Genomic DNA, 14350 nt, shown 5'->3' on the forward strand with positions numbered 1-14350 from the left:
AAGTAGAATCATTTTTCTCAAGCTATCATATGGTAGACATGTTTATTGTGCCTAAGGCGAGTATGAAGGTGTTTTAGGAGAGCGTTGACAGGTATGAAAGTGTTTTCGGCGGGGGAGGGGGGCGTTGGGCTAATAACAGTTTGGGAAACACTGTGTTATGGGTTTCATTAAACATAAAACGCCTCACTTCATTTTATTTGCGAAAACCTGATCTGGTAACCCCAATGTTTTAGGACGATTCCACACTTATTGAATATGTCGGCCAACGCTGTCACTTTGAAACTATCGGAATTTTGGGATCAAAATACATCGTTTGTTTTTGTCCGCTATGACACACAGCAACATCCCCTTAGGCCCGTTCTGCATTTTGGAACAGAAAGGAAAGACTTTTATCATAGATAAGAGTGGTAGCCCTGAACATATTTCGATAGATCGCCTTAACCTGACCAACCAAGATTTGGAGTATTCCGCTACCATGCCCCTGGCGTCACAACAGGACCATGAGTGTATCAACGTACCTCTGGATGAGCCAGAGGTACCTGCGGTTCCACCAGCCATGGACACGACCCGAGTGTGCGCACACCCGAGCTCCAGACCGGCTCTTCACGTTGGCTTTAGTGAATTCTGGGGTGGGGGGGGGGGGCGGTGGCGTGTAGGGTAACGTAACTGGGAGAAATGTAACATAATTCACAACCACCGACATTGAGTTGGGGTTTTCTTTTAAGAGGCTGGTCTGACATGATGCCATTGCTACGCAAGGATTTTTTAGCTCGTTTTTATACTTAGGTTTTGGAATTCAATAAAATATGTTGCGAGTTTCATTAAACATGAGACATCTTGCTTCGTTTCATTTCCGAAAACCTACAAAAGTGAGTACCAACAAATACATCATAATCACCAAATACTTAACAATAGGGGTTAAAGGATAATTGTTGGCTCCGGCACATGGTAAATCTCCCCCACTTGTCTTTAAAACTGGTGCTGGATCCTTGGGAAAGAAGAGACTTGCATTTGAAGTATCTTCCAAAGAGACAAAATTTAAAAACAAAATGAAGTTTATTCGTAAGAAAAAGATACAGTATACAAGAATACAACACTGTGCCTAGTCTCAGGCATAGATACTGTATATATATAGATACATACACACATAGATACTGTATGTGTGTATATATATATAGTGCCTATGTACTTCCCTTCCACAAGTAGCCTAATGCAGTTGCACTCGAAGGTGGCATTCGGTTAAATATTGCCCCTGATGACCAGGGACTTGTGCATTATCACCCATCTGACTCAACCCATCCCAGAATAAGAAGCCGAAACAGGTTTATTCCCCCCACCCCCACCCCCGATGAACCTGGAGACGGCGCGGGTGATTTCCAAACCGTAGAGCAGTGAACGAGCCACAACTGTACCCCCAACTAACTATAACAACCTGGGAGCACCTCAATCCGGCAACAAATGTGATATTGCAGCACGTGACTGCGACTGTACTTAAAATGCCAGGCGAGATATCTGGAGTGTTCCTCCCCTTTCCCTTTTTTCCATGGTCTTCCACCCTCCCCGATCTGATTCCCCTCTCCTGCCTTTTATCTCTTTCACCAATTGACTTCCCAGCTCCTTACTCCACCTCTCCCTCCCTCCCACTTTCACCTATCACTTACCACCTTGTACTCCCCCTCTCCCACCTTCTTTCTCTGACTTCTCCCCTTCATTTTCGGTCCTGGTGAAGAGTCTCGGCCCAAAACGTCAACAGTTTACTCTCTTGCATAGATGCTGCCTAGCCTGCTGAGTTCTTCCGACATTTGTGTGTGTTGCTCGGATTTCCAGCATCTGCAGATTTTCTCGTGTTTGTGGTATCTGGAGTGAAACTTGACCCATGCCACAATCAGCGGCAAAGGCACCTACTGATTAATCCAAAGTTGGCACGTTGATAAAAAAAAAGTATTTTTAAATAAGAACCTTAAATTGTTCCTTAAACTGCACTTCTCAGTTTTAAAATTGTTAACACCTTCCTCAGTTTACAATTGCAACGTTCAAAAAGCATAATTGTACTTCAAGAAACTTGTGTTGTACTGTTTCTTCTCCAGCAGATGGCAGTAAAAACTATGATCTCGATCACAGAGCTGGAGGAGGCGAGTCCAGGATATGTTTGGATTCAGAGCTTCTTTAGTTTAGCTGGCTTACTTGTAGATCGGGTTCCCAAACCTTTTATGCCATAGACCATTAAGCAAGGGGCCCTGAACCAATGGTTTGGAACCACTGCAGTGTAGACCATCCAGAATAACTTTACAACTTGCTGTTTAAGCTGTGTATGTTCATAAGTTATTGCAATGACACTCCTGTTGTGTTTGCAGATATGAGGATATTTGCTCCATTATCTCACCCTGAAGTAGTTGTGTTTATTGGAGGTTCATGACTCCAGTGCTAAGATAATGCTATAGAAGTTTCACAGGACAATGTCCTAGTCCTACCGTCTTTAACTGCTTCATCACCGAACTTCCTTCTATCACAAGAACTAAAGTAGGGGATATTTGCTGATAATTGCCCATTGTTCTGTTCCACTTGCAACTCTCCAAAAATTGAAGCAGCCCATGCCCGCATATAGCTAGACCTGAACAACATTCAGGCACGGGCTGATAAGTCTGCACTAATCGTGATGAGGTAGAGATGGTAGAGAGCTTCAAGCTTCTAGGTGTAAATATTGCTATTTTTTCTTAGTCCAGCCTTGTGGAAGACGTGGTTAAAAACGCACAACAGCTCCTCCACATTACTCAAAGCTAAGGAGATTCAACAGGTCCACAAATACTCTTACCATTTTTTATAGATGCACCTTAGAGAGCAACTCATCAGGATACACACAGCTTGGTATGGTAAGTGCTCTGCCCAAGATGGTGAGAAATGGCAGAGTTGTGAACACAGCCCAACTCCTCACACAGACCAACCTTCTCTCATTGACTCTGCCTGCACTTCCTGCTGCCTTGGGAAAGCAGCTAAGCAATTTAATCAAAGACCACCTCTCACCCCCACCATTATTTTTTCTCCCCTCTCCCATCAGGCAGAACACACAAAAGCCTGAAAGCAAGGATAGCTTCTATCCCCCAGTTATCAGACAATCGAATAGACCTCTCATACACTAAAAGGTAAACTCTAACTCTGGATCTCCTAATTTACCTTCTTATAGACATTGCTCATTATTTATCTACCTGACTCTTCTTTCTCTGCAACTGTAATGCTACATTCTGCACAGGGAAGAAGGCAGAAAACTGGGTTTCAGAGAGAAAATAGATCCACCGTGATCAAATGGCAGAGCAGATTCAATTAGCTAAATGGCCTAATTCTGCTCCTATACTTTATGATCTGTCGGGATGGCACACAAAACACTGTATCTCAGTACAGGTGACCATAATAGACCAATACCACCCCACAAATATGGCCAGCAATCATCATCTGAATCATCCCTACCCTTGGGATTCAGTTACTTTGCTATTGCCAGGTCTTCCATCCTCCACATATTACATGTTACTATTAAACCAGCTACATAAATTGTTTATTCATTATGTGCTGTGCATATGATGTAGACGATCATGGTCTTTCCATGATCATGATTGTTCTTGGCAAATGTTTCTAAAGAACTGGTTTGCCATTGCTTTCTTCTGGGCAGTGTCCTTACAAGCCATGACACCAGCCTTTACCCATACATACACTTCAGAGATTGTCTGCCTGCCGTCAGTGGCTACGTAACCAGGACTTGTGATATGCACCAATTGTTTATATGACCATCCACCACCTGCTTCCATGGCTTCAAGTGACCCTGATCGCGGGGCTAAGCAGGTGTGGCACCTTGCCCAAGGGTGACCTGCAGGCTAGCAGAAGGAAGGAATGCCTTACACCACCTTTGGTAGAGATATATCTCCATCTGCTACCCTAACAAATTTAGGTCAGAGGATAGGTATCCTGTGGTGAGTGACCCACTTCCTGACTCCACAAAGTTTTATTGAGGAAGAAAATGAAAATCAAAGTATTCAGGTTTGTGGAGATATTATGGAAGAGCGATTTGTGGACTGCATCGGGGATTGTTATATAACCTACTGGGAGCATGCTGTTTTAGATTTGATCGTGTGCAATGAGGTGGGATTGATAAAAGATGTTGTGGTTAAGAATCCTCAAGGGATTAGTGAGTAGAACATGGTAAAATTCCAAACAGATCTGAGATTGAACAGTTGGGTCTATCACCAATGTTCTCAGATTACAATGGCGCTGAAGACTGAGTAGACTGGGTAAAGGGGCAAAAGGGTAAGTCAGTAGGAAAAGCAATAACAGATATTTAAAAGCTTGGTAGAAATGTATCCCAAATAGAAAGCGGAATACAGAAGGAAAATGAACCACCCGTGGAGAACAAAGGGAACCAAGGAAAATATTTAATCAAAAACTAGAGCAAAAAAAAGTGGCAAGGTTAATGGTAGTCCAGAGGACAGGGAATTTTAAAAGAGACTGATGGGGGAGAGAATTGGCTCTGCGAGTATACTGGCAAATACAATCAAAACAAATATCAAAGTTTACTGTGATTTATAAACAATGAAGAGGAAGCTAGAGTAAGTGTGGGACCCAGATAGTCAGATTGGAGAATTAATATTGGGGAAAATGCAATGGCAGATAAACCAGTGCCCTGGATTGATCTTCACAGTGGGGGACTCTGCGGCCAGACAAGTGTCCAGGCATGATCTCAAGGTTTTAAATAAGGTGGCTGCAGAGATTTTTAGATTTTAGATTTAGATTTAGAGATACATCACTGTAACAGGCCCTTCTGGCTCAACGAGCCTCTGCTGCTCAGTTACTCCCAAGTGATCGACCAAGGTCTTTGGAATGTCGGAGGAAACCAGAGTACCCGGAGGAAACCCACGCAGTCGTGGGGAGAACGTATAAGTTCCTTCCAGACAGTGGCGAGAATTGAACACAGGGCGCTGTCACTGTAGTAGCGTCGCGCTAACCACTAGGCTTCCCTACGGAGACAACGGAACTCGTTGTAGCAACAGTTGCAGGAAGTCATCAGTGAGCTGGAGAACTGTAAGTATCACTCCACTGTTCAAGGAAATAGAAAGACATGGAGTAGCTAACTACGGTGGTGTTAATTATTTGTCGTTGGCAGTAATCAAAGAAGAAATAGCTAATCGAGTAACGTTGCTTTTGGAAAGGCAATTCAAGAAACACGGGCGCTCCTCAAGGCAAGGCAGTCCATTTGATTTGTTCCTTTCCAACAACTGGTGCTCACTCCCTTCGCCGCTGGCACCGTGCTTGCAATTTACAGGCGCTCTACTCTTACTTGGACAGGATGTCTAGGGAGGGGTAGCACCTCTGGTGAAAGGGCGTGTCATGTCCATTCCAGGGCAACTCGCTCACCTTTCATCCCCACCGGACCCTCCTCTCACCTGTGGCTCCAAGTAACTGTGTACATGCGACAGCGGCCCTGCCCGGGATACACTGCTTCGACGGCGAGCGAAACCAGGAGAGGGTAGCCGGCGGCCTCATACCCCAGTGAGATAGGGACATACCTGTCCTAGCGTGTGGTCAGCCCCGGCGGACTTGGCGGATCTGATCTATCCAACAGCCAGGTAGACAGCATTGCAGCGATCCACGGAGAGCGAAGGGCATGGCAAGGCACGGAAGATGTCGTGGTCATCTACTGCAACCAGGGAACCCCCAGTCTGCGACGCGTGTTCACGCCATTGAACCCGGACTCCTGAGGTCAACAGAGTAGAACTGCCCCCAATGCGACGGCTTTCCGCTTTAAAAACACTTCGGCAAAGGTTGCTTGTCATCATCGGTCATGATGGACAACCACCACCACAGCAACTTGCCCAAGATACTCCAACACCTTCCAACCCGACAACTGCACCGCGATGAAGCTCAAGGGCAGGGGTGCGTGTGGACGGACAAGTTCACAGAGCTCCCCGGCCATAATCTCTCCTTGTTCCTCATTTCCGCTGGGTCTAAATCCGGGAGCACCATTGTGGGAATATTTTCATTTGACGGACTGCAGTGAATAACGGAGGCGGCTTGCTGTCATTTTCTCCAGGGCAATTACGGATGGCCAGCAAACACTGGTCTTGCCATTAATGTCTCCACCCCTAAATAAAGGTTCAAAGAAGTTTAAATTAGGTTCTACTCTCCCGTTTCTAATAGGAGATGTGATTTGGGATATTACTATCCAGTCCAAGGTAACGGTACAACAGGATTTCGATGCCCACAATCATTTTTTTCCCCCACGTCCTCCTAGTGGGAAACGTGTTATTGAACAGAGAATGCCTATCCGACAATGAACTATAGATACTAGATACACCCCAAGGCAGAACTTTAGTCAAACTCTGCATCTGATGGACCACGCACATCAAGACTTTCTATTTTAAAAAGGCGTTTGGGTGAAATAGCTGGATCTTATGTTCCAACGGTTGGGATACAGAGGAACACCTTGAGGAACTGAACAGGATGAGGTAATTTTATCCATCGCCCATCTCTCTCTGTCTCACATACACACACTCCCACTCTCGCTCACTCTCGCCCCCTTCCCCGCCGATCGAAAGAGGTTCCAGACTTTGACGCATGCTCACCCGGGAGCACTCTGCGCTGCAGCCCACTGTCAAAGAAATAGCAGGTTTATTTGTTGTTTTTTAATATAAATTGTCCATCACTACCGACTGGATTCATGTGGCTTTGCACAGCGTTGTGGAGGGTTACGTCAACACTGAAGTCGGATAGATTGTCTTATTTCGTTATTTCCTATCTGCTGGTAGGTTTCACTCAGCTAAAAACAATATTTCAATGCTGTTTCTCCTCGAGAACAATCTTCAGACTCTGCACCTAAAGATTATTTTAATATGTAAACCAATCCAGAATTGCGTGAAATAGATTTATTTATAAATTAGACTGTTGTTAAAAAGTTAGGAAGTCACAAAATGCACGGATTTCGTTTGTGGAGACCAATTTGTACAGGTAATCGAAATAGCCTGCCATGATAAAACTTTCGACTACACAACAAATAGAATAGATTTCGGCCACTCGTAACAAATACAGTAAATTGTTGAGTGTAACAGTCTTGTGCACTGAGGAGCTGGCTAATGCAAGAAGAGACTTTAATCTCTCTCTCCCTCCCTCCCTCCCTCTCTCTCTCTCCCTCGCTCTCTCCCTCCTCATCTCCCTTTCCATCTCTCTCCCTCTCCATCTCTTTTTTCTTCTCTCTCTCCCCCTCCCGTCCATCTCTCTTTCCTCTCCATCTCCCTCTTCTTCTCTCTCTCCATTCCTTTCTTCCTCTCCCTCTTCTTCTCTCCCCCCCCCCACCTCCCTCTCCCCCCCCCCCCACAAGGCAATCCTTACTAAAAGTACACAAGGGTGGCATGATTTGGACAACACCGAATACGACTGCTGGCCATTGGAAAACCCACATGAGTACAACATGATAGACTGCCAGGGTGAGTTCCTTTCTATATTTTGCCAGTGCTTGGAATTCAACACACTGATGACAGCATTGAAAGAGGCCATTCATCCCTTGTTCCTTTGCTGGTTAATTTGTTAGAACCAGCCCATTATTCTCACTTCCGTCTCCCTAAAACCTTTAAAAGTTCCCCACTGAACTCTACTGCTGAAACAGTCCTTAACAGACAATGACTCTGGAATTACCCACTCAGTAAAATTTCTCTCAATCTTACTCTTATCATTTTTTAAAATACAAAGACCAAATCTAAAACTAGATAGTATATTACTCTCTAGAGTATGTACAGAGGGAGGCCTGTCAGCTCATCAATTCTGTGCTGGCAATGCCAGCAGTTTCCTCTGGCTGTTGTTCTCCACAGCCTACACATTAATCTGTCTCAGATTTCCACTCCTTCCTCCTGGAGGCCCTGATTGTTTTTGCTTCCACCTCAATAGAGTTCTATTTCACAATCCTCATAAAAAGCATTCCCTTTCAAACTTCCTCCCCCACCCCCCCCCCCATCATTGATACATCATTTTAAACTGTCCCGGGTGAGGGAATGTGCATCTTCCATCTAGTTCCTCCATCTGAACACATAACACCTTTGTACACCTCCTTTAAATCTTATTCTTCTCTCTGATGAAAACAACCCTGGCTCCCCCAGTCTAACCTTGAGGCTCAAATCCCTCCTCCTTCTGATGAAACTTTCCTGCATCCTTTCTAGTACCTACACGTCCTGCCTGAAGCCCCTTGACTGGATCTCTGGGCGACCCCAGTGGTAGCCTAACCAGTGTTATAGAAATGCTCCAGATAACCTCCCTGCTTTTTGTGGCCTATTGCCTCTGGCTATGAGCTCCAGCATTACACTTGTTTAACTAACAACTCTCTTAACATGCTCTGCCACTTTCAGGTTTCCTAAGCTGTACAATATTGCCTGTTCTCTTATACTGCGACCTGTTGATTTGTCATTTTCTATTGAGCTATAAATGAAAACGTTATGGATAGTTTGGAGCAGAATTGCTGCCACCTGATCAGTTGTCAAGTGAATACAGAGGGCTTTTGTTTGCCCTCTGTATTCCCAGTATTTTTTTTGACATTCTTTACATGGAATGACTGTACTGACAAAGAACTTCAATGCAAAATTGAGCTTTTCACGTCCAGGTAAATAAAATATTTTGCCAGAAATAAAAATCATTCTCAGGTATTAATGAAAATAATGCAGAACTGCTCAGAAGTGAAAGCACCCATGACTGGAGCTCTAAATTAAACCCCGCATGTTGATCCCCATTTTTAAGTTTATGAATTATGCTTATACACTGTTGGCGCCCGTAAATGACATACCGGTCTGTGGGCAGTGTAGCACATTCAGAGACAATCAGTCAGTGATGAAAGCTGATTCATGCCTGCTGGTTCCCTTCCAGGCTGGAGGCTTAACAATCTGGATTCAGATTGGTGTCCAAATGTGGAGAGCTAGAGGAAGGGTGAATAAATTCTACTTCTCTTTCCCGGTAATATTAGAACTTTTTTTGAAATGTGAAATCCTCCCTGCCCCCACTGGTGGACAATTTCACCCCAAGTGTCTCTTGTCTCTGCTCCTTCCATTTGCTTTCAGAATAACATCTATTTTTGTTGATAATGTAAGAGGCATTTCCTGTGATGGGTACTAATGTGTTACTATCCACAGGATCAAAGCTGCAGGTAACATTCAACAGGCTACAATACTTTGAAAAAAACTCAGGAGTATTTATGGGAACCTGAGGGGGAACTTCTTCACTCAAAGGGTGGTGGGATGCGGATTCGATTTCACCTATAAGAGAAGTTCAGATACGTATATTGATAGGAGGAACATGGAGAGATATGGTCCATGGGCAGGTCAATAGGACCAGGTGGAATTACAATTTGGCACAGACTTGATGGGCTGAAGGGCCTATTTCTGTGCTGTAGTGCTCTATGTCTCCATGAGTGGCAACCCAAAGATTGAACCCACCATTTAGCGGGGTTAAGGTTTACTGATTTCAGTCTATGGGTTATAAAGCATGGGAATTAAAAGTGACAATGTTAATCAGCTACTGAGAAAATGCAAAAGACAAATTATGTCCGAATAAAACACTAGAACTATTGGAAATGATAATGAGGAACCCATTATTCTGGTGGAAAAATAAATTTAGGGGAGAGGAAGCATTATGCTAGAATTAACACCAGGGCTACAAACCCTCTCCTCCTTCACAAATGGTTGTATAAAATGTGCTCCAAATCCCTTCCAATGAATGTGTTTTCTTTGAGTCTAATCAGCTGGCTGTGATCAGGCTGAATTTGACACCAATTTAGAAAATTCCAAGAACAAATGTGCGACTGTCAAAAGTGAAAATGATCTGGCGAAGTTCGGCTCAACTTTCTCATGATCTGCGGTTTCTTCTTCCAACACAATCCACCCACCCCTCATGGTCTACGTGATCAGTTATGCTTTGTTTGAAAAGAAGCCAGGGGTTTGGATGAACAGAATCCTTAATAGACAGAGGATATTGAACAGGCAAATGCACAATTGTTATGCATTCGGGGTGACTGCGTCACCAAGTGTGACAGCAAGCCACTGTTCATTCCTCACTCAATGTGGCTAAAACAGAGTATATAGTCATGATTATCACACACGAAGTGCTTCAGGACCTCAGCAGGCTAAGCAGCATTCATGGTCAGAAATGAACAGTTGATGTTTTGGGCCAAAACCCTTCCTGATCCTATGTTACTGAAGATTTCCAGTATCTACAGAATCTCTTGTGCTGATATTGCCGTTTGTGGGAGTTTATTATGCAGAGCTGACTGCCGTCTGCATTATAATGTTGATAACACAAATTCATTGGCTGCAAAAGGCTTGCAAAATCCCGAGGCTGTGAAAGGTGCTGTAGAAATGCAAAGTAGATTGGACAAGTGCACAGGCTATGATCGAGATGCCAAGCACCATCCAAGTCTGCCCATGGTCAGAGTACAATTAGTCAGAGAGATTACAGGAAAACATCCTTTGCTGAGTTCTCTAAGGAGATAAACAAGTTTGGCCAAACATTCTTAAATAAACCTGATCATTACAAATTATGCCAGACCCACAAGCAACGGTGGGATCTAGAAAGTGCTATGAGGGTGCTAATCCTTTGGAACTGTTACAAAAACCACCCCTTGTAATACTGATCAGTGAGGCACAGAGAATCTGTAGTTACTGACAAATTATCTTTATTGTCTCAACTAAAACACACGTGGGTTCACAAACTAGCTACCTGTGTGCACCTCACTAGAATCCCTGACCCTCCATGAATCATCTATGAAGTGAAAAGGTATTACCCGGGAAAGCAGTCGACATTGACTGAGCGTTTCTCATGGTTCTGATCTCCATGTGTCCGTGGGGTCCTCCTTATCCATGATAGTTGGTCTCTGGTTGCTGGAGCATTATCACCCCTGCATATTTGGAACTCTTGAGTCTTAGGGTGTTCCTCATCAGTTGAACTGGTGGATCTCCATTCCATGGGTCACCTGACCTACCTGTGTCACCTTCTTACTGATTCTAGTCCAGGGCTACAACCAACATTGTTTCATGGTTCTGCCCACCCCAGTCTTGTGTATTTGTGTCTTTCAACTCTCACTGATACAAACCAGCTAGATGAGGTGACCCAGACATAGTCTAATGAGATTACAGATTTCTTCTCTGGTAAATCTGACATTTTACATAATAAATAGCTACTCATCTAAGAATTATCTCAGGTTTAGCAGGTCATTACCTGAAGCTCCTTGTGTCCACATTCAATTGCTCTGATTAGATTATCCCAGAGCAAGAATCAGATCAGAGTCCACAAAATGGGGGGAAACAAGGTTTGTCTGCTTCCACTGTCCTAGATTCATCAAATTCACTCCTTGTAGCCTGTAGTTTCTTCTGGCCAACAGAACTGCCTACCCTGGAAGCCTGTGGATACTTGGTTATTGTGATCATTCAGAACAGAGTTCAATTGATGCCTAAACATGGATTTAAAAGATACGAGTTAGGGTTGGAATGTGGCTCTAAGGCGGAAGATCAACTACAACATTGATGAATGGTGGAACAGGCTAAAGGGGATGTGATCATTCCTGCTTCCATTCCCTTCACTTTTATGTTCTCCTGCTCTGAACACGATCTCGTCATTTAGATGAAGTCTCCATATACTTTGGCTTCAAGTAGCCATCTTGGTTCCATATATGGAACTAGATCAGGAGACACCTTGGCCAGCATGGGCCCCATTTTCATGTTTTATAACTCAATGATTCTATTACCAGATAGCCTGATGTACAAAACAATTTTCAATAGATTTAACATTTCAAATTGACCCTCCACTCTGAACAGCTGTGAAGGAGGAAGTTGCAGAATCTTGTGTGAAGAATGTTGCCTAAAATTCACCTGAATGTCCTGGCTATAATTATAATGTCATAGTTCCTTTGACTGGACTGCCATTCACCAGGGGAGATAGCTTTTGCTGCACACACCCTATCAGTCCTTAATATTTTTCACTCCAGGAAATACAATCATGGCTATGCAACCTTATAATTTGAGCCTTTCAGCCCGATGTCATTTGCCTGTTCATATAGGACAGGAAGTTCCAGGTCTGCACCACTCTAAGAATAAAATAGCACAGGAGTAGACCATTCAGTCTTCACAAGCTCTATGAATGAGTTAGTTAATTGGTCCTACTCCTTTGCTCTTTGTCCATTGCACTGCCAAGAACTTGTTAAAACCTATAAACTCGTATCTGAATTAAGCTAGTAATAAACTTTCACAAGAATTATACTTATCTGTGGAGGGTGTTATCAATCAGTGTTCTTTTTGCAAAGAACCAGTGTTACTGTCTAGAAAAGAAAAAGTGCATTAATGGAATTTCTGATCCCCCTCTAAGCATCTTTCAGGGTGCAAGAAGACTGGAAGTGCAGGTACCTACTTGTGAGTAATAGCCATGGTCATCAAGCATGGTATTCGGTCGGACACCAGGAACTCGGAGAGATTCGGCAGGGGGCGGGTGCCCGGCGCTCGGCTGGGGGCCGTGGTCAAGTGGTCGGCAACTTGGCCGGCTCCCCCTCCGGACTTAGTTTGGTGAGGAGGGTGTGAGGACACCCAGCAGGACTGAAAAAATAAGACTAGACAAAGGGCCGATGAGCTCCTTGAGCCAACGGCCATCTCCCATGGAAGAGATTAAAGCCTCACCACGTATCTACGAATCCTATGCTATGCACCTAGTTAGAAGAGATGATGACTTGGGGCTGCATCGTGTGCCTGGACCTGCCCAAGGCCTCCACCTATGGAAGGGCCAAGCTCGAAGAAGCGGCCGCGGCTGGAGGCCAACACGGCCTCTGGCTCGAGTTCAGTGGCAGCGGCAGTGGGCGGTGCCAAGGCGGCCAGCAAGAACAAGCTGGAGGAGAGGCTGTACTCGGTGCTGTCGCAAGATCGAAGAAGATGGAGGTGCATAGCCGCCAACCCCAGATTCGAGACGGCACCCACTGACTGACTGACTGACATCAAGCAGACCCGAGGCAGGGAAGGAGACTGACATGAAGATCGATTCCAGGAGAATCTTTATTCCCTTGTGCTGAAGTTGCTACAGCATGTCATGTCTTCTTCCAGATTGCAGTGTCTGCAGTCTTTTGTGTCTCCTGAGCACATTGGTTAGGCTGTTGTAGCTTTTGGCTGCTGTTCATGATTAGAGAGAGGGAAAAGAAAATCCAAACATTGCAGATGCTGTAAGACTGAAAGACAACTGCAAAGTAAAGGGGACCCCTCAGTAGGGTAAAGGACAGGGAGCAATGTTCCCTTTATTTTTTCTTTACAGCTGTGTGGACCAACCATTGCTCTGAGCAGGAAGTTTTTACACAGCCTGAAAACCATGTGGAGCTTTAAATGATGTTTTGTAATATGCATACCATCAGTATTTAGAATCAAAATTGAAAAATTACATACTTTTAATTTTGATTTTATTTATTAATTGGTAGGTATAATGATATACAACAAGGAGAATCTTTCATGTTTTGTGAACTTTTTCTCATGTGTTTTTATTACAAATCCATTGCCTATAAACACCGTACAGAGTAACTTCACATCCAGATGAAGGATACGTCTTAATTCCAATTAGATCATCCAAATGTCCACTTCTAGTCTGTTTCTGGATTTATATTTAACTAAATTCATAAGGCTGAATCCATGATCGCAGTTAACATTAGAAGCTTGATATGGTCCAGCGATGTCAACAAGAATGGACAGTTCTTCAAATTCTTCATTTCTAAGCACTGTGGTTCAACATTTCAGAGAATGTCTTAATCGAACCAGACATAACTTCCTCAGAAACAACAAATTTGAATCACAGTATTGCTGCGATATTTTTGAAGCAACTCTTGCATCACAGTTTGTAATAGAAGCTGAGTATTTTTTTGTCAATTGTGCAAAATTGGTTGCATTCGCAATAGTAACAGGGTCAAAAGCTTGCCATTCTCTTAACTCATTGTCAGGAAATCTATTATTCAAGCGATTACATACACATTGAATGAATCGAATAATAGGCACCAAGATACTGTGACCATAACTTGATAAATTTTGCTTTTGTATACTACAGTGCAAAATTGTATTCAAGCAGTATTTCTGCAGGAATTTACAGATGCCAGATATATATTATATATATATATCTTTATATTTGCACAGTGAGAATATAGGAATACAAGGCAGGTTAGCTGAATGCTCCTCTTGCAGGATGTGGGAAGGCAGGCAGATCTCCACAGTCCCTGATGACTTCACCTGCAGGAGGTGCATCCAGCTACAGCTTCTAACAAACCACATTAAGGAGTTGGAGCTGGGACTGGATGAACTCTGGATCATTCAGGAGGCTGAAG

At 43.8% G+C, this 14350-nt stretch overlaps 1 protein-coding gene across 1 annotated transcript in view; it reads left to right on the plus strand.

Annotated features, from left to right (window-relative positions):
* The first annotated feature begins 475 nt into the window (after positions 1 to 475).
* The window catches only part of LOC134347344 (atrial natriuretic peptide receptor 1-like), a 70248-nt gene continuing 56373 nt past the window's right edge, over positions 476 to 14350 (plus strand). Inside the window, exons 1-3 of the mRNA XM_063049738.1 lie at positions 476 to 629; positions 4958 to 5064; positions 7358 to 7463. Of these exons, the coding sequence (XP_062905808.1) occupies positions 476 to 629; positions 4958 to 5064; positions 7358 to 7463 (367 nt within the window). The remainder of the gene's footprint in view (positions 630 to 4957; positions 5065 to 7357; positions 7464 to 14350) is intronic.

This window comes from Mobula hypostoma, chromosome 5, assembly GCF_963921235.1.
Source record: "Mobula hypostoma chromosome 5, sMobHyp1.1, whole genome shotgun sequence".
Lineage (NCBI taxonomy): Eukaryota > Metazoa > Chordata > Chondrichthyes > Myliobatiformes > Myliobatidae > Mobula > Mobula hypostoma.